General features: G+C 35.2%; 3 protein-coding genes across 3 annotated transcripts in view; 1 reads left to right on the forward strand and 2 right to left on the reverse strand.

The window, feature by feature from the left end:
- Positions 1-22,431, reverse strand: part of LOC130054058 (uncharacterized) — a 1,204,346-nt gene that overhangs the window by 780,351 nt on the left and 401,564 nt on the right. The window lies entirely within an intron of this gene.
- On the reverse strand, positions 29-3,643 carry LOC125679209 (trace amine-associated receptor 3-like). The gene is given in 2 exon segments (XM_048918246.2): positions 29-2,646; positions 2,648-3,643. Coding segments are annotated over 2 exon segments (1,326 nt in total). The 5' UTR covers positions 3,286-3,643; the 3' UTR covers positions 29-1,958.
- Positions 9,420-13,090, forward strand: LOC125679202 (neuropeptide FF receptor 2-like). Its single transcript, XM_056162280.1, has one exon. The coding sequence runs from the start codon at positions 11,038-11,040 to the stop codon at positions 12,430-12,432; it is 1,395 nt and encodes a 464-aa protein (XP_056018255.1). The 5' UTR covers positions 9,420-11,037; the 3' UTR covers positions 12,433-13,090.

Consider the following 22,431-nt stretch of genomic DNA (forward strand, 5'->3'; position numbering starts at 1 on the left):
TTACATCACTGATAAACTGAATTAAAACAAAATTATGAATTGATTTAATCTATGAAACAATCATGGATTCACAACATATAAGTGTCGTGACCTTTTTAAAAGATTTGTTCACAAGTAAATCATATGAAGGAAATTACTCCGTGTCCCTTTTTCATGGTCTCTCTGACGTCATTTATATCAGATTTCATTGAAAAGTGTGAGGTGCATCTAAAGAATACGTCGAAAATGTGAAAAATCAGCAGATATACAATCGATTGATAAAGCTTGAAAATAAGAGGATTTGATGGTCCTAGACCCAATATTCGGTCTGTATTCTGCCTACAATGTTTTCCTATTAAAAATAACTAAAAGACTTTCAGCTAAATTTCTCAATATGCATATCACATGTTGGTAACTGGCACAGTGAATATCAAAATCATAAAAAAGCAGGGAAAACGTCAGATATTTGGAACTAGTTGGTAACGAGTTCATTATCATACACATACAATCGTTGCAATAAAGATTATGGGCATATAGACCTAGTACTGTACAATCAAATTCGATCGCTCAATTATAACAAGAATTTCAAATCAATGAGAAAACGTTTATGTACAATATGTTTTCGTCGCCAAACTTGACACATAAAAGATTTTCAAGCTTTTCTTTCATAAGTTACATGTAACCGCAAACGGTACAACATACACTCGTTAGACTTTCAGTGCAATATCTGTATATCCATGTTGAGAACAAGTCCAGAAAACCATTTTACCTACTCTTAGCCCTAAAGTAGGCATGGTACACCAATCAAGTTGAACTGTGAACTAATTATGTATTTCTCTGAGAGGAAGATTATGACAAAGTTTCAGGGCAATACCTGTATTCTTAATGAAAAAAACCCTGGAAAACTGCTTGACCTACTTTAACCCCTAAAGTAGGTCATGGTGTACCAATCCAGTTGAAATGCATAATGAATTTATTTACTAAATTTCAGGACAATATCTGTACCGATAACGAAAACAAAGCTTTTCTACTACGTGATACTACGACCTTGACCTTTGATCTTGAGAAACAATAGATATCCTCCGTTTGGCATACGTTACATGTGTACCCCGTTTCACGGTTCTAGACCTTGAAGAACAAAAGGCACCATTCACTTAGAATGAGGATTTGATGGTCCTAGACCCAATATTCGGTCTGTATTCTGCCTACAATGTTTTCCTATTAACTGACACTACGACCATGACCTTTAGCCTTAAAAAATAATAGATATCCCCCGCTTGGCATTAGGTGTATGTGTTCCACGTGTGACGGTCCTAGACCTAACAGTTCGGTCTGTATCCTTTCTACAAGATTTTAATACTAAGTGATACTATGACCTTAACCTTTGGCCTTGAAGAACAAAAGGCATCATTCACTAGGCATGAAGAATATGTGTACCAAGTTTGACGGTCCTAGCCCCAATTAGTTTGGTCTGCATTCTGCCAACAAGGTTTTCCTAGTAACTGATATTACAACCTCAACCTTTGACCTTGAAAGACAATATTGATTGATTAAATATTGTTTAATGTCTCTCTCGAGAATCTTTCACTCATATGGAGACGTCACCATTGCCAGTGAAGAGCTGCAAAGGCGCTTACGGCCTTTGAGGAGGGAGGGGTCTTTATCGTGCCACACCTGCTGTGAAACGGGACCTCGATTTTTGCGGTCTCATCCGAAGGACCGCCCCATTTAGTCGCCTCTTACAACAAGCAAGGGGTACTGAGGACCTATTCTAACCCGGATCCCCAAGAGACTTTTAAAAGACAATAGACATCGTCCCTCTCATCATGGTCATCAAATGCACCAAGTTGTAAGATCCTAGAGCTTACGGTTCGTTTTGCCTACAAGGGCCGGACGGACGGACATGCGGATGACGCCATACCATATATACGTCCGTCTTTTACGGGCGTATAAAAAGCTTAAAACTATGTACAGGTATATTACTTAGATCCATGGTTTATATTGCTGTCTGCTTCTATTGTTTCACTGAAATTCTTAATTTCACTTTCGTTCACCTTGTTTGTAAACTCTGCAGACACAACACTGACTGCATCGTCACTTCCGTTCACCTTGTTTGTAAACTCTGCAGACACAACACTGACTGCATCGTCACTTCCGTTCACCTTGTTTGCGAACTCCGCAGACGCTACATTGGCAGCATCGTCATTTTCGTTCACATTTTCGATGTTCTTTGTGGGGACATTGTGGTCAATTGAAACCGAGAATGACACCAAGGACGGCCTCTTTTTCTCGCTCTTTAATCGTGAAAGAACGGCGTAGATCAATATATTTCGGAACCTCTCGTCAGAGAGGCCATAAATGAATGGATTGGCAACATTATTGAGGTAGACGGTCCAATAAAAGAAGTTAAATAAGTTGTAGACCGTGAAATTCAATCTGCATTCTAAATACTCGTCAAAATGAAACACAAGACCACCGATAATGTGTGGCATGGTAGTCAAAATATAGACGGCGGTAATCATAAAGAAGGTCAAGGTCGTTTTTCGTGTATGTAAATTTGATAATCGTCGACCTATGGAACTGGTGTTAGATTTGTCCGAGCGATTGCGAAAACTTTTAGAGTGATACTGCACTTTCCTCATTATGAAATAATATAGAATCGTTAAAGTTGTCAGTCAGGAAAACAACGGCAAGTATGAAGTAAAATCCCTTAGAAACGGAGTTCGCTGTGGGATCTGTTGCTAGGTAACATTTGTATCCTTTCTCTGTGCTGGAGGAAAGTGGCAGTTCGTTGACTTCATACAGGAAAGGTGTAAACCACGTCGAGAGTATAGATACCAGTATTATTACGAACGCGCTATACTTTGCATGCTTAACGTTAATCTGCTTCTTCAAAGGACGGCATATTTTCCGGTATCTATCAAACGCAATGAGCACCAACCCACCGGCCCCAGTCACAGACAAAACGAAACTCACAAACAGCCCTCCGCGACACAGTATATCGGAAGGGAAGGTAATGGGATGCAAGAGGTATACCAGGCACCATGGTATTCCTATGATACAATTTCCCGTGTCCAGCATGGCGAGAAAAAGGACATAAAATCGGTAGTTGGTTCCTCTTTTGAACTTAAGTCCGTATGTGAGTAAAACGATCACATTTCCAAAGACCCCGATTACTAAAAGAATGATCAGAAAAACGATTCCAGACCAATTTCGATCCACCAGTTCAGCGTTGATATTTTCTACAGACAAGTTACTATGTTCGCCATTTTTCAGCACCTGTTTGTAGCAATCCAAGGACTTCATGTTACATATTTTTCACGAATTGTCATCAGAAAAGATAAATATATTCTACCCTCTTCACATCGGAGGTGATATTCGTTTCGTTGCCCACTGTTACACGTCGACTAATATTTACCCCTACTGTGTTCTTATGATTCATTTCGAGGCTGTCACCCATAACAAGGATACGTCTTCCGGTGATGAGATAATTCGATGAGAAATCACACCTCTAAATCCGCTTGAGAATAAAGCAAATAGAGGTCGAGATTTTGATCCTCTCAAATTACTTTTCCTAAAGAATTCCAAAACACGACAACCGGATACTGTATTTAAAAAAAAAAAGGTTACTAGGGTACGTATGTGTATCCTCCTGGCATACAACCGTATATAGTTTGATAACATCATAAGTTTAAAATTTCATATTCTGTATTGCCACAGGGGCACCGGGGACGTCATAAACCCATATATACATGATTACAAAGAGTTAAACAAAAAAATTAAGAAATTTCAATTTCATTTCATCAATTCATCGAAGGGCTTGGCTCACAGATCTACCTGTACATGCACATCGAATCAACGTTCATACACGCACAAAAACACCTTTAGTTTATTTTTCATTTAAATTGTTTTGATTGGTGGGGTTTTTACATCTTTAAACGCTTGGTTGATCTTGCGTAGATTGGTGAACTATCAATGAACTCTCATCTTAACTATACAAAATTTGGAGAAGTGTTTTGAATATTGAACTAACTAGGCTGCAATGTAATGGGCAGTATTCATTCTCAAGGTCTCGAGAAACACGAAGCCAACATTATTATTTTTATAATAGGAGCATTTGCGTAGTTCACAACACTTGAAACTTAACGTATTGGAAAACCATAGCGATTTCTTGCAGGGACAAACTACGTTTCCACTAGTCGGGCTCACTTTACACCGTCCTACAACATTAGCTCATTTCGATGCAATATTCGTTCAGTAATTATTTGATAATCGCTATCATCTTGCACCAGATTGTCGGGAATAAAATATCATAGATGGATGAAAACAATTTAAAGTCCAGACTGCACCCATCTGCTCTTTCCTCGTGAAGAGGTTTATAGTATTCAAGGCATTTTCAGATTTAAAATTCACTACTTCCGATTATGCCCAAACTGTCATGTAACCGTTTTCAACAAAAATTTCTAAAAGAAACATCTTTTATTGAAAAATTACATTATTCATTATATAACATTCAAATAGTTGGTGCGGCAGAATTCTGGAAGTTTTTAAATAGGTGCGTGTTCCACTCACTGCTTGTCTACATCAATATTGATATACTAGCTGATTGTATCCTATTATAATGCTGACAATTTCCCGGACATGAGTAAATCAACTATTCAAAACATTATTGTAATAACATTTATAGATTTATCTTATTTCATAGTAGCCGTGTTATTAAGGATTGTTGTACATACTGCGCAAAATTTTTCATGGGAAGATTTTAACTGATTTTCCAGACCTTATCAGTGTGGTCTGAAGTAGTCTTTGTAAGTTTTACTGGGTTACAATGTGGCTGAGTACATGTCCCTCCAATTTCTCTGAAATAGGCGAAAGAAAATGAAGCGTGTATTTTACAACTGAATTTAGTAGTGTATTATAAAATATAAAATTGTACACTGAACTGCCTAGTTGCCAAATAGATTATCATTAATTGCAGTACATGTACAGTTATGCAAGTTTTGGGTCATTGTTATTCAATATGAATTCTTGCATATTAGTAATGTTAATGATCTTTCTAAATTATGTGAGAAAATGACTTTTTTCTTCTTTTTTTATGCAGATGACACTATATTATTGTCACAAACACCAACGGAATGTGAAAAGTATCAATTAGATGTATTTCATAAATATTGTAAAACAGTAATAAGTAAATTATCGGAACATGAAAAGTATCAAATAGATGTATTTCATAAATATTGTAAAACAGTAATAAGTAAATTATCATTATTCGTAAATGTACTTCCACTACCAACTCTGTTTTTAAATATAACAATGAAATTCATGTTACAGTTGATCGTTTCAAATATATGGGTAGCCTATTACATTTAGTAAAAGTGGTTCAGATTATCTAAATATCAAAGAATTACTTGACAAAGTCAATAGTGCTATGTATGGTGTCGTTGGAAAATGCAAAAAAAATAACCTATCCATTGATTGTAAACTTGATGGGATTGAGTTATGAAACCCATTTTTATATGGTTGTGAAGTATGGGGTTTTAATCAATCACTTTGTTAGAGAGACTTCATTCAAAATTTTGCAAACATATACAGTATATTGAATCTTAAACCATCTACACCTAACTACATGTACATGGTATATGGCGAACTAGGAAAATACCCCAGTGCAATTAATGTAAAAGTACGCAATGATTTCTTTTTGGCCCAAATTACAAAATTCACAGGGAACAAAGATTTCTTCAAAACTTTATCTTATACTGAAAAATTACAACAGTCCTTGGTTTAATTTAACAAACTCAGTTACGTGAATTTATTGTTCAAATGAACATGTCATATTGTTCAAATGAACATGTTATCATATTTTATTGTGATTTTTCATTATATGAACAAGAAACAACTTGAAAAATCTACATACTCGATATCATATGTTGATTATAACTTCACAAACAGAACCTTCAAATAGAACAGTATATTTATGTTGATTCGTTAATTAGTTCTTCAAATTGTTGTTTCGTCAAATCTGCCATAATGTGAAGATCGTCAACATTGTATTAATGAAGGATCGTTGAAGCTAAGATGTTTAAGCTTTGATGGAGATGAACATTTGTGTACATCGTTCAATAACTGTAAAACCTGTGGTGCATATAGCGTAGCATTTTAGTTCACGTGAGCTGAAAGCTCAAGTGAGCTTTTCTGATCGCCTGTTGTCCGTCGTCTGTCAGTCTGTCTGTAAACTTTTTACATTTCCGACTTCTTCTCCAGAACCACTAGGCCAAATATAACCAAACTAAGGCAACAGCGTCCTTGGGTGAAGGGCCTCAAGTTTATTAAAATGAAGGGCCATGACCCTTCAAAGGGGAGATAATCACAAAAATGCAAAAATAGGATGGGGTCTTTTAAAAATCTTCTTCTCAAGACCCACTGGACCAGAAGAGCTGAAATTTACATGAAAGTTTCCTGACATAGTGCGGATTCAAGTTTGTTCAAATCATGGCCCCTGGGTGTAGGATGGGGCCACAATAGGGGATATAAGTTTTACATACAAATATATAGGGAAAATCTTTAAAAATCTTCTTCTCAAGAACCACTGAACCAGAAAAGTTGAGATTTACACGAAAGCTTCCTGACATAGTGCAGATTCAAATTTGTTAAACTCATGACCCTTGGGGCTAGGATGGGGCCACAATAGGGGATCAAACTTTTACATACTAATAGACGCAGGTGAGCGATGCGACCCACTGGCTTCTTGTTATTAGTGTCTTTGTCTAAATCTTTTTTTAAAGCATTTTACCAGGTTACATGTCATTTACATCACCTTGCCCGGGGGCGTAGCTGCCTGTACGCCAGCAACCCATATGGAGTGCGCATCGTTCGGTCAAGAAAGAACGAAAAGAGAAATAAAAGTTATATATCAAGCAACCACAAATTAAACAGTTTGTGACTAAGAAATACTTAAATTAACGAATGATAAAATTAGTAAATATACAAATTGTCATTTTTCGAATCTAAGACTAGACTGTGTCCACAGAAAACGTTAAAACCTAGGCGCTTCCGGTGGCTGGGCCCCCTACAGGGCTTTGACCTGGACCCACTGGCGCCTGTAGGTGCCCCAAGACCCCCTGCCCTTTTTGGCGTGCTTATCATTTCGTTCTAACCACGCCCCTGCTTGCACCTTCATTAACCACCACCCCCTGATTAATAAACACATCCAAAAGTGCAGGGGCGCCAATGCAGACAAATGGGTTGTTTCGGACTTTACACACAACACATACATTGTGTCAATTGTCGATTTCGCTGTACAGTTTCATTCTCGTCATTCATGTAGTAGGCAGTGTATGATGACGAGGATGAAATTGAATAGTAGGCTTCGGTTGGGAAAAGTGTAATGAATGGGTTCGATCACAGGGAGTACCGAGTGTGACGTAGTGCATACAAATTAACTTGTAACATCTAGCCGTTAAAGTCACGTAGACCCAACCTACAGGGTGCATTAAAATTAATACGAACTATTTGATATAAACTCAACTAATCTCGATTGTTCTAACGAGCCTTTAATTGTCTGTGTTATAAAAACTAATTCTATTCGGATTATATATTGTGCCTTCTTTGTTGATGTTTTGTTTTTGGGTTTTTTTAAATGAAAGTCGAACTGTTTAACGTTTTTTCTAGTCTTTCAGTAGTTCGAAATGTCAGAACATATCGATATAAACAAACTCCTTACATGTACATGTAGTACTAATGTGGCCTCTAGATAAAAGGCCAAAAATATTTCTAATATCTGGAATTTTCAGAACAAACCCAATGCATCTGGGAGCCTCGGGCGACCCTCAGACCACCCCAGCTTTAATACAAGTAACTCCATCTTCTGGAAGTCTCAGACCACCCAGCCTTAAAGTAGTTCCACCCTCCTGTGCCATCATAAGATTTTACAAAATCAATGATTTATTTAGATTTATGCATGATAGACACAAAATCTTTGTTGGAGTCTTTTTAAATAGTTATTGTAAAAAATCTTGTAAAACATGAAATATTTCAAAAGTTTATGTTATATATGAAAAATCAATGATATGTCTCAAAATATCAATTCCAAGGGCAATAACTCTGTTTTCATTGAATTCCTTATCATGCCTCTATTATGCGATTTTTTCACAAACATTTTGCAAATTTCTGTAAAGAAACTGTTTCGTGAAAGTATTATGATTATTATCATATCGTTATAACCAGTTTTTGTGAAATTTTGATAATACTGTTCAAGGAAATTTGCAATTTCCAGACGTTGATGTATGTCTCGCATCTTAAAAAGTTATGACCTATAGATTTTATTTGATACTGCTTTTAAGTTTTAAATCTAATAAAAGTATATAAAATGTATTTATTTCAATTTATTGGATTTAAAGCTAAAACAATTATCAAATAGAATGTATATGTATAGGTCATCACACTTTGCGAAACATACATCAAAAGAATCATATATCAACATTATCAGATAAAGATGCGAGTAAGAAGTAACTCCATCTTCTGGGAGCCTCAGGCCACCCCAGCCTTAATACAAGTAACTCCATCTTCTGGGAGCCTCAGGCCACCCCAGCCTTAAGACAAGTAACTCCATCTTGAAACCCCTAGTAGTGCTGAAGCTCTTATCCTTAGATTTATGGAGCGCCAAATTAACATATATTCATATAACTGTTCTCTATTGTATCAGTAGGAAAGAGAGAGAAATAATTAATTAGGAGAGTCTCAGAACTCTTATAACAATTGGATTATGCTATTCAGATACGCGGGTGGATTAATTATACTAATCATTGTTCTAAAAGTGCGATCTAAATCAATTAGAGATATCTGTCAACTCGAGACCGATTGAAGGCAATTATAAAGAGGGCGTAAAATTAGCATATGGATTTACTTGAGGTTTCGATAATCCGGCTTACCGGAAGATAATCTTCATATATCGATCACTTTATGTAGTGTTCTTACATTCAAAATGTTTATTTTTTATATGACTTAAGTAGGAAATGTAAGTGGCCATTGTTTGCAACCAGTTAAAGCTAGATTCATCGGAAATCCTTTCTGAAAACGTCGGGAAGTCCGTGATGATAGCATTTCCTTCATTAAAAAAACATTGCAGGTTATACAAGTATCTTAAAAGGACATTTAAAAACTTTTAAATATTTTTATTCATTCAAATGCCATTTCAGCGTTACCTAGGCCTGGGACAATATTGACAAATATGATGTTAGATTATGAGATAATTTTGATTAGAATTTTATAACATAAGGATTGCTTTCTCATTGGGGAAAAAATCCGGATCCGGATGTAGCTTTGAGTACACCACAATGATGCACCATTAGTGTGCAGACTACAAATAATTCATTGATTGCATTTTGTAACATTTATGATTTTGTTTACAACAATTTTTAATTCATCAGTGGTAATTTAATTTCTGAATAATAATCCTTCCCGTTGAACATGCGCCTGGTTTTGACACAGTAGTTATTCACTGATAAGGATATATTGATCTTTGTCTGAAGTGACAAGTTTCAGGAGATAAATCAAACCTCTCATTTCTAATCTACAGACATTATATCATTTGATTTATTATTTTCTGAAGCTGTACATGTGTGGTCATTTAAACATAGTTGATTCATCATCATATCGTTATATTATACAGTATATCGTAAGTACTCTCTGTAATTTTGATTCCAATGTTTCAGCCCTCAGTAAAATGTCAAACTGAAGCAAAAACAAGAATTCATACCGTACTTCCACCGGGGATTCTCCGCCATTATCGCCCGAAAACATGTCTCTAACCGTTGTGGATGGATCTTGGTAAACATTTTCGGAAGGGTAGGTCTTATATGCAAGTAGGTTAAGAGAAAAGAAATCATGCTAGGCACATGCAAAAACACTGGACAGTTTACTGTGATATCCTTTGTAATGCGTAGTGGGGTTTGCCGAGATTTCCTCTCCGGTGTTCCGTACCTGACTGAGGTATATCTCTTCGGGTGTTCCCTAGTTTTATGTAGATACTCTATTTGTTACTTTATTCCTCAGTCAGCGGTCGCTATTACTATGAATTAAATTAATCATTGATTCTTGATTTGTTAACGAAATGCAACTAAATGGATGATGACAAATACTAATAAAACTGCATCATTTCATTTCATTCATACCGCGGTATACATGTATTATACAAATTCAGAATCCTTTTAACTATTTCTTCAAAGCCCTCTTAAAAAAACTTTAAAATGTGTTTATTTGTAACGAAATCACGGCAATATTCTAGACCTACATTTTATTCATACCTTCGTGACCCATGTCCAACTTGAATGACCGATAGCATCGAATTATCCAAGCGAAAAATGGGTTTAACATTAATGTGCTGTGGACATAATAGAATTACCCAATATAATGGATTTGAATATTCTTTATATGTATATTATACGATGAAGAGTTGAGATTTTCCTTAAATAACAGTCAGTCTTAGTTTCTCCTTTTCATAATAGCTTATGTCTTGCGGTAACGAACGTGAGAGAGCTTGCACTTGTGAGACAGCGGAAGAAGACTTGAAACTTCATTGTCGCCGACACCCAGTTGACTTTCCGATCGATCGTAACTCATTGACAGATGTATAAAAGTGATCCATCACAGAGACTGAAGCCAATTTTATAGCTGAAATATCCGGCTACAACATTCCAAGTCTAAAAGCCATTCGTCCTATGCATCCGGTACCAAGACAAACATCTTCTGCCAGAAAGCTCGGAAAACTTTCTGAGAGTCGGAGGAATTTGCAACGAGAAAACGTTGGTGCTTATAGAGGTGAAGCTACAGAGGAAATGGGAATCAGAAGTGACTTCTTTCTCTCAACAGAATTTTATTTTCGGGTATTTGAATAACTGAGGTGTTTAATACTGGTGATTTTCTCATTTTAAGAGATTCGAAAAATCTTCAAGACAAATGGACCCGATGCCGGTTGCCTGTTATTTTTGCTCTTCTTTAATCTTCAAATATTGTCTAGCCTGAAATAAGTGAAACAGTGACTACATTTTAGACAATTTCAGCATGGATTATGACGATTATAATGATACGCTTTTTGGAGGTGTCCCTATTCCTCCTGACCCGGAAGTGGAGCCGACCGCTCAGCTCCTCACCACCCCGCCACACGTGTCAGTGGCACGACCGGAAGAGCTATTCTGTCCACGCTGGCTACGAGAGCAGTCTTGGCCCAATTCCACGACTATCGAGGACATTAATGCGAAATTTCGTCGTAGAAACATCCCGGGGATCTACTTCATATCTCTGCAGATGCTTCTTGGACTCATTGGAAATTTACTAGTCATTGTTGTTTACTTTACCCGATTTAAGACTTCCAACTACCGAGTTTTTGTCCTGTTTCTGGCTTTTTTAGATCTTATCAATTGTGTGTTAGTAATGCCGTTTGGAATTCTATATTTGTACTATCCCATAAACTTTCCTTCCAACTTGATATGCAAAGCTGGACACTTCGTAGGATTTTTTGGAGGTGTTGCCTCACCGTTTATGCTCGTAGTAATTGCTATAGACAGATTCCGCAAAGTGTGTAAACCATTAAAATGGCAAATTACAGAAAAACAAGCGAAAATCAGTTGCATTGTGATTGTTTTTATGACTTTGAGTGTCACCTGGTTTACACCTTGGTTTTATGGAAACATAACGGTGAAAACAGATATACATGGTATAAACGGCACAAGGTGTTTCAGGGTGGAGAACCAATTTTTTGCTTCTTTGTCCAAGTGGTACTACAGCGTCCTTATGTCCATGTTTATCGTTGTCACGATATTTCTGTCTGTTTTGTACTATTTCATCATGAAAAGGGTACACGTCCATTCGAAATATTTCTCTAGGCGACATAAAGGTTCTATGGGATCGTGCAACAAACATCTTCAAACCAGAAAGTCGACAGTAACCTTCATGATAATAACGGTCGTATACGTCATCAGTACTCTTACCCATGATGCCCTTGCTATGATTTTGCACGTAAAAGCTGACTTGGAGTGTGACCTTACGTTCACTACCGGGACTATCTACTATACGTTTTTCTGGACAGTATTTCTGAATAATGTGTCAAATCCTTTTATATACGGGCTGTCTGATGACAGATTTTCTTCGTTGATCAAGGAATTATTCAGAAGAAGAGAGTCGGGGTGGTTATCCAGAACCACTATAAGCAACACAACATCAAATTCCAAAAGAAGCTCTACATTGTCGGGCATGATCATACAATTCCAAAGACAATCAGTTTTTAACAAGTCCTCTACACAAGCAGACTTATTCCGGAAACAATCCTTATCTAATAGGTTTTCCACACAGTCAAACTTAGTTCGCAAGCAATCTACAATTAGCAAGAGCTCAAATGCTGCAGACTTGCATCGCAAACAATCTGTTGCCAGCGAATCGTCTAATGGGGTAAAAGTTTGATGTTCGTCACTTACATCCAATGGTTTGCATAGTTAAAACGTGTGGATATTTTGCTGTTGACGTTGAATGTTAACTGCATACCAACTAAATGGGCACGTTTAGTTTCAGTTTATGTGTATGTGAATTTGGTGCATTTTGAATGCCTGTTATTCTCCATTCAATGTATTTATTCTTTTTTGTCCAGGTGACGTAAAATATTGTTATTCAATGTATAACGAAGGGGGATTCAACAATTTAAAACGATTTAATTCAAGATAAATGTTTACTGTTAAATAATGGTGAAAGTTAAATTGAGGTATTAAGTGATAAATTTTATTTCATGTTTTTCAAAGAGAAAGTTTTCCGAGTATGTAACTTTTGAAATTTGTATGAAAATATAATTTCTTTGGAAAATATTTAATGAAAACATGCTTTTCCTATAAATATCAATGTAAAATTCAATGGGATATAAATCAAGCTGTGATAAAACTGGTGGATTCTATTTAAAATTATATGATTATATAAGTTACGCCATCCATTTATTAGATATGAAATATGATCGTTATACAGTGAATAGCTTGTGTAATTTATTGTTTGTTTTGTTTTTATACTGGATTGTTAGCCTAAGGAAGGAGCCATCAATTCTATTCATATTACCCAATAAAGAGCTATCACACAACTTTGCGTTTTTCATATCTTAAATAAATATCAAACAATATATCTTAATACATTTGGTATTTAAGATTGTAACTAAGTGGGATTAATCTTTTAATTGTGTTTATGTATGATTTAACAATTGCCTTGACACATAATACAATTATATTTCATTCAAGTTTAAAGATCAATTTATAATATTTAATATAGTTGTAAACAAATTTATAAGTAAAACAGAATGCGTCATACAATTATATTTCGTTCGAGGTTAAAGATCAATTCATAATGCTTAATATACTAGTAAACAAATTCATAAGTAAAAGAAAATGCGTCATACAATAATGTATTGTTCGAGTTAAAAATCAATTCATAATGCTTAATATACAAGTAAACAAATTCATAAGTAAAAGAAAATGCCACGACACTTATTGTTTTAACATCTCCACAGAATACAGGCAACGTACATTTTAAAACTGTTAATGGAAAAGTGAAAATGATGAACAGTGACCAATCTCATAAACAATACAAAATTCAAAGTAGGACAAACACGGACCTCTGGAAAAACCAGAGGTGGGATCAGGTGCCTAGGAGGAGTAAGAATCCCCTGTTGACTGGTAATACCCGCCATGAACCCTATATCTTGATCAAGTAAACAGTAATCCCTAGTCAGGAACGCCTTGACAATTGGTACGTTGTCGATGTATCTAAATTTTTAGTTGAAGGACACAGCAAGATATTATTCTTCTCATTTAAAAGACTTCAATAAATTCTGGCTCATAAGAATATAAAAGCAGGTCAGCTAGTAAAGGAGCACAATTTGTACCCATGGGATTTCCAACAAACTGTTGGAAGATCTGATCACCAAAGACTACGTTGATGAGAAATCATTTTTAATAGTTAAATGTAAACTTCAGAATGAGAATGCATAGAATGAGAGTGCTCTTAAACTAACTAATTTTTGGATGACTTATCACAAGATATGAATATTTCCTAAGTCCATTTTCAATAAAGAAGCAGCTGTCTGTGATGTCAAAAAGCCTAATCTTTAATTTATTGTAAGGAATGGAATTGTAAAGTGTTCATAAGTCGTTGGTTTTAGAAAAGATTTACGATTTCGAAATTACTGAGAGTTCTTTTGAATTTTTTAGAATGCACATTTGATTTACTCCACTTTTCGCATGTTGTGGTGCAAAACGTCTGAAGTTTATAATTCACAGCAATGAATATTTTCGAGAGGTGTAAAAATAGGGACTTGGTAGAACACCGACTGGATCCAGCAATGTATCTCTGTAAGAGTTTGAGTAAAGTTTTGGAGTCATTATAGGTACGGTAACTCATATTTATTCGTCCCACTGAGTGGGTTGGTTGGTTGTATATTGTTTAACGTCCCTCTCGAGAATCTTTCACTCATATGGAGACATTACCATTGCCGGTGAAGGGCTGAAAATTTAGGCCTGTGTTCGGCGCTTATGGCCTTTCATCAGGGCGGGATTTTTATCGTGTCACATCTGTTGTGACACGGGACCTCGGTTTTTGCGGTCTGATACGAAGGAGCGCCCCATTTAGTTGCCTTTTACGACATGCAAGGAGTACTGAGGAGCTATTCTAGCCCGCATTCTTACGGGATTAACGTGATTTTGGAGACTTTCGTCTTTTGAAAAGGAACGTGGAGTATAAGTTAGATGACGAAATATGGAATTAAAGGCAAGTTCTAATGACGAAGTTGTAATGACGAACCTTACAAATATAGGCAATCTTGTTACAAGCTTTTTTCAGCTGGAACTAGTACATATGTCTCCCCTCTTTCAGGGGGAGACATATTGTTTTTGCACTTTCCGTCCGTCCATCTGTCTGCCACCAAATCTTGTGAACGTTTCTCCTCCTATATGGGTTATCGGATAGGCTTGAAACTTTGTACAATTCTTCATTGCTGTTTGTAGATGTGCATATTGTAGGGACAGGAGGATCCAATTATTTTCCTAAAAGTTATAGTGGATCTAAGAGGGATGGGGGATGTAAAATAGCTTGTGAACACTTCTCCAATATGACTTATCGGATAGATTTGAAACTTTGTACAATGCTTCATTGTCATTTGTAGATATGCATACTGTAGGGACAGGAGGATCCAGTTATTTTCCTAAAAGTTATAGTGGATCTAAAAGGGATGGAGGATGCTAAGATAGCTTCTGAACGCTTCTCCTCCTATATGGCTTATCCAATAGACTTGAAATTTTGTACAATACTTCAATGCCATTTGCAGATGTGCAAATTGTAGGGACAGGAGGATCCAATTGTTGTTCTTAAAGTTATTGTGTTTCTGAGGGGTGTAGGGTGTAAAATAGCTTGTGAACACTTCTCCTATGTGGTTATGGGAGTTCATAATGTCTTTGTTCCTGTTCCTGTTTTTTCCCATACCATGCAGTACATTAAGGGGACGAGGTTTCATTTGGAACATTTCCAATTTGGGGAGCTTGGGGGACATTAGTTTTTCATAAGAACAATCTCTAGTTTTCATGTAACTATATCTAATAATTTCTCAACTTTTGGTTTGTATGATAGGCATTTTTTGTTTTAACGCGTCTAATACGAGATAGTAAGGTAGTTCCACCCTCCTGTGACGTCATAAGATAAGATTTATGGATGACAGGGACAGTAAATTTTCAATAGTTTTTGTAAAAATCTTGTCTACCATAAAATATTTCAAAAATCTAAGTTATTTATAAATAATCAATTATGTTTCAAAATATTGAATCCAAGGGCAATAACCCTGTTTTCATTAGATTATTTATCAAGTCCATTATTTTTCACAAACGTTTTGTATAGTTTTTTAAGAAACAGTTTCATGAAATTGTTATGAAATACTTTTATATCGTTATTACCAGGTTTTATGAAATTTTGATAATGCTAATAAATAACAACAACAAAATTACAAAAATGCATACATATTTCAGTGAAGGTTTAAAGTAGGTGTTTATTTCCCAGGTTGTTCGCATATTATGCTATTTTAAGAAAATCTCATTATTTGTATACACCTGTCATATTATGTTATGGCGCTGTCCGTCCGGTTCATGTTTTCCGGACTTTTTTCCGTAACGGATGCATGTACAACTTTGAAATTTGGTCACAATCCCCCCCCCCCCCCCCCATAAGAATTGTAAGAGTGAGTTTGCATTTCAGCTGGGTTGGTCCATCCTTGACCTACTTTAGGGCTATAAGTAGGTCAAACAGTTTTCCGGACTTTTTTCCTTACAGATACAGATATTGCCCTGAAAGAACAAGGTACGATTGTATACATAAAAAGGCCCAAAAATTTTCTCTCTATAAAATGTGTCTGGAATTAACCTTGATAAGCGTTTTAAGAAAGTAAAATATATGCCAGGTATACTATGTCAACAAAATCAGAATGATATTTCTAATTGGATACCATTATGACATCATGAATAAGACATTTCGCGCTTTTTTTTTTTCAAAATAAGCCTGAAAACTGTCAAATGTCATACAGATTATTGCTCAGGAAAAGATGTGCGCATTTGTCGAGCAAAATAAAAATGATATATATTGTGTATTATTTTAAGATGAAAAACATTCTTGAATATAAATTTGCTCGACGCATGCGCTGTATGTTTTCTGAAAAGAAAACCACCTGAATTTGTGGATATTTTCATTGAAAATGGCATTTTTGCAATTTTATGCCAACTTCTAGCTCTCGTCATATGACACAAATCATTTTGCTGATCAAACTCAGCGGATTTTGGGTTTGCTAATCCATTCCTTATTTGAATGCCAGGGTTTGAGCTCCAAGTGAAATCATCGATATTTTGGGCCAAATGACTTTGGAAACTGTACCTACTTCTTTACACATAAGTTTTCTTTCAAAGGAATAAAAGTTCAGTTTGCATTTCAGCTGGATTGGTCCGTTTGTCCGTGACCTACATTACGACTAAAAGTAGGTAAAACAGTTTTTCGGGCTTTTTTCTATTATGGATACAGATATTGAACTGAAATTTAGTCACATGCTTTCTTTTGGGGGATTACAAGTTCAGTTTGAATTTCAGCTGGATTGGTTTATCCTTGATCTACTTTTGAGCTTAAAATAGGTCAAACAGTTTTCTGGGCTTTTTTCATTACGGATACAGATACTGTCTTGATATTTTGTCAATGGCTTCCTCTCGGAGGAATACAAGTTCAATTTGCATTTCAGCTGGATTGGTTTATCGTTGACTTACTTTTTGGAAAAAATAGGTCAAGCAGTTTTCCGGGCTTTTTTTTTTCCATTACAAATACCGATATTGCGCTGAAATTTAGTCACAGGTTTCCTCTTGGAGAAATACAAGTTCAGCTGGATTGGACCATCCTTGACCTACTTTTGGGCTAGAAATAGGTCAAACAGTTTTCCGGACTTTTTTTCATTACGGATTCAGATATTGCCCTGATATTTAGTCAAAGGCTTTTGGAAGAAAGACAAGTGCAGTTAGCATTTCAGCTGGATTGACGCACTATGACCTACAGTACTTTAGAGGTAAAAGTAGGTCAAACAGTTTTTCAGATTTTTTTTGGTATGGTCACAGGTATTGCTCTGAAATTTAGTCACAACCTCCCTCTCGGAGAAATACAAATTCAGTTCTTATTTCAAACTTTTCAACTTAATTGGTGCACCATGACCTACTTTAGGGCTAAAAGTAGATCAAGTGGTTTCCTGGACTTTTTATCATCATAGATAGATATTACACCGACATTTTGTCACAACCTCACTCTCAGAGAAATACATAAACAGTTCACATGTCAGATGGATTGGTGCACCATAACCCACTTTAAGGCTTTTCTATTTAGAATGTGTGTTGTATCAATTCAAAGTGCACAATATGCTTCCAGGTTGAATTTCACTGTCCAACAGGTGTATATTGTACCGTTTGCGGTACTCTTGTTTTATACTCGAAATGCAATAGACTTTGCACAGTGTAAAATATACTGATATAATATTATGTCTCGCACGGTTATCCATACAGAGAACATCTCACCGAAGCTTGTTTTTGCTTGAAATAGACCAAAACACAGCAACACTGTGTAAGAGTGAAAAATGTCATTTATTAAAGGAAACAAATGACGAAAATAAAAGTTCGCAAACAAAAAATGGGGAAATCAGCAAATAATAAAACCTTGTCATATCATTGCACCAATATCGACACATCTCTCCTGATTTCTCCCATAAATGATTTACCCAAATAACAATACTACTGACTTGTTCAAACAGGAAATCAGCAGATATTTTAATGTGCTGACCTGAAATTATTGGATACATGTAGGATTTTTTATGGATCCGTATCGAATTTTGATTGGTAACTAGAAAAGTCGGAAGTAATATAATGATTGCTTCCTTGGGTACTAACTGTGTAGACCGACAGTGGTTAAACTGGAGGACAATCAGATAGCATACCCCGTGGTTATAGATACTATTACTGTTTAATGATCATCATAAGAAACTGAGAGATATCCAGATTTTATAGTACTTATCGGGTATGATAGGAGAAGGGTCTATGCATGTATCATTCTCTATTTCACAATGTGTATGGCATGCAGTGTATGTATATTCTATGTTTAACACACACATTTCATTCAATTCAATTATTTATTTCATTTATCAAATCAAAGGCATGCATCCATATAAGAAGAGCAAAGACAATCAGTGTGCATTGTGGATGCTAATTATCGCGAAAATACTTGTAAATACCCGTACTTCAAATTACTGTCTATCAGTTGAGATGGGAAATTAAACCGGTAATCTGTTACAATGTACAGTTGTTTATTATCCTCATTTACTATATGTTAAAATTGGGTTTGAGAGAATAAATGAACTTTAACTTGCGTTTACAGTACAGTACACAATGTACATGTGCACTACTGCCAGACGCAGTTATAATGAGTGGTTCCAACCAGGAGGGCACTTCCACAACAGTGCACAGTCAGGATCAAATCACGCAAAGAGGCCTATGATATTTTTTTTCAATATTAGACATAAGTTCTTTTAACAATGCGTCATCATTACATTTTTCAGAGTCAAATAGAGTGTTTTGGGGATAAATCGCATTGGATGTTTTATTGTCTACTAACTGATATGGATCCAAATTACCTACAGATTTCCAGAAAAGAATATGGTAATCCTGTCGCATTTTACAAACGATCACAGGTTGAGTTTACAAACGATCAGCTTAGATATAATTTCTAGATCATATCCTTAATCAATACTGATTTTAGAATTAAAATATAACATAAAACGGTGTTGGTCACTAAATGAAATCTGATAACTTTGAAGTTATGTGAAATTCATCGGAAGAAGAAACGTTAAATCGTCTCCATCACTACGTCACAGTTAAACCGTGTCGCTCCAATGTGACGCCAACGTTGAATCGTGTCTCATGAGGTGTTGTTTTTCATCGAAAATTGAAAGATAATTACTGAAGTAACGTTACTTAACATTATATGTTATAACATTATTTTCAGTTTGCCTATTGATCATGAAGATGGATGGCATAAAATCTTTGAAGCAGTTCAACATAGATCGACCTATTGCAAGACAAGAAATTCTCATTTTTTCCCCGATTACCAAACTTGAAGATTATTGACTATAATACATATTTTAAAGACGTACATAAAGTATGTATATTTTTCTTAATTAAAGAACATATTCTTTGATCTGTTGAATTCATAAAGCACATTTAGATTTCATTTTCGTATAGCAATTGACATTGGATGTGACTGTATCGGATCTTATTATTTACAATTTTGGGCAATTGATCATTTTCAAGTCTTAATGAAATATTCATGTAATATTTCTTCAGCTTATCTCATCTAATTTTACGTCAACATTTTTTTTTTTCGTGTAGGACTATAAGAATATGTTATATAACAGTTTAAGCCTCGAATTACAAGGATTCCATACAGTTTATCATCAAGTTCCAAATTTGTTTGAATTCTACGTTAATAAGTTTTTATTCGAAGTCGGTAAAACACGAAAACCCACTTTTACTAGGTTTAATTTATGTAGAGGTATCTGCAGTTTCATTTACTATAAATCATGACTGACATACACACACTACATGTACAGATACTGTATCACTTCAAAATGAAAATTTAAATTGTTTAATGTATGCAGATGATATAGTAATAATATCAACATCAACAGAGGGTTTACAACAGAGAATAGATATTTTAGAAACATACTGTAATGATTGGTGTTTGAATGTCAATGTTAAGAAAACAAAAGTTATTGCCTTTAACAAGGCTGGGAGAATACTGCAGTGTAAATTTAAATTCCAGAACAAACCTATTGAATGTACACCTTATTATAAATACTTGGGTACCTTTTTTTTCTGCATCTGGCAATTTTAGTACCGCTAAATCTGAACTATATAACACAGCCCTCAAAGGATTTTATAAATTGAAAAAAAGATTTTTTATGTTTAGCACCAGGAATTACAACAAGTATTCATCTCTTTGACCACACAATAAAACTAATTTTATTATATAATTCCGAAATATGGGGTGGGTACATAGGTTCATGGAATAAATTAAAATAATCACCATTTGATCCAGACAAACTTTTTAAATCACTTCATCAAAAATATTCTAAATGTATTCTTGGTGTACATAAGAAAAGTACAAATTTTGCTGCACTATCAGAATTGGGGAGATTCCCTCTACATCATGATATTTTGAAATCAATCATTTGTTATTGGTACAGGCTTGAAAACCAAAATGAATTTAAACTACTTAAGGAAGCTTATTTATGTAGTAAATATTTACATTTCAACAACAAACTGTCATGATACTCACTAGTAGAAAAAGCTTTAAGATATGTTAAAATTGGATATCCGTTAAGAGATTTTAGTTAGTATAGATTTAAGAAAATTGTAAAGAAATTACTCTGTGATAAATACACTGAAACCTGGTACAATAATCGAAATAAATTAATTGATGGGAAACTGTGCACTTATTTTAAACTTAAGGAGCACTTTGGTTTTGAGAACTATCTTAATAAAAATTAAAAATTTTGATATTAGAAAATCTATTTGTAAGTTACGGATATCAGCTCATAAATTAATGCTTGAAGTTGGTAGATATTCTGGTATTACTAGGAATGAACGAATATGTAACAAATGCAACTCCGGTTATTAGGTGATGAGAATCATTTTTTTTTTTATTAAATGTGAAAAGCTTGTTGATGAAAGAAAATCTTTTTGTTGTGCTATAGAAAAAACAGTCAATTTTTTTTTTTTTACTAAACTCAATGATGAATAAAAATTCATTTACATACTATGTTCTGAAGAGCCATCTATTCTAGGAAAATTTATTTTGAACAATATATGACACTGTATTTGTATATAACTATGTGTTATGTAATCACTTCTTTCTTTACTTGTATATGTATATGTACATTATTTGTATGTATTTTCATGCTGCCCCTTGATTGGAAAATAAAATATGTTCTATAGACAAAGAGTATAAAACTAATGTATTTTCAATGTTGAATGTTACATTGCGCATATCAAATATTTTATCATTGCAATATGTATTTGCATCGAATTTCGTTGCATGCACGATAATTTCATTAAAAGCGATATCTCGTAATTCCACGAGGTGGCATTCGATAGTCACAGTGAGAATGGTATCAATTGAAGTATAAAGGAAGCATTATCAAGTTTCTGTTTAGTGATCGTGTTATGATAAAATGTGGGTGATTTTGAATGAATTTGAAATTGCTTCGGCATTTAACTTTACTGACATTGCCGTTAATTGATTCTGTTATGTGGAGGTACTCATTAATTCTAATGAAGTGCGTAGTAATCTGATGTGCATTCTACACAAATCCGGGTTAGAATAGGTCCTCGGTACCCTACCCCCGGGATCTGGGTTAGAGTAGGTCCTCGGTACCCTACCCCCGGGATCCGGGTTAGAATAGGTCCTCAGTACTCCTTGCTTGTCGTAAATGGCAACAAAATGGGGCGGTACTTCGGATGACACCGCAAAAACAGAGGTCCCGTATCACAGCAGGTGTGGCACGATGAAGATCCCTCCCTGCCCAAAGGCCATAAGCACCAAGCATAGGCCTAAATTTTGCAGCCCTTCACCGGCAATGATGACATCTCCAAATTAGTGAAAGACAAGCGGTATAAAATTTCCTCCATTGAAATCAAGCCTTAAAGTCACAGAATTTCAAAGAACTATCAACCACTAAATCTTTGAATTTGTGTTATGTTATTTAAAAGTAAACTATGCTTAGTCTACATTTTCGTTTGATTCATTTGATATCCTGAAAATCCTTAGAATGTCTCTAGAAAGCACTAGGTGACCTAAGTTCTTCCAATAAAA

This window comes from Ostrea edulis, chromosome 1 (genome assembly GCF_947568905.1).
Source record: "Ostrea edulis chromosome 1, xbOstEdul1.1, whole genome shotgun sequence".
NCBI lineage: Eukaryota > Metazoa > Mollusca > Bivalvia > Ostreida > Ostreidae > Ostrea > Ostrea edulis.

Excerpts from the sequence above, each read along its gene's own strand:
- LOC125679202 (XM_056162280.1), top strand. The coding sequence starts at position 11,038 with ATGGATTATGACGATTATAATGATACGCTTTTTGGAGGTGTCCCTATT.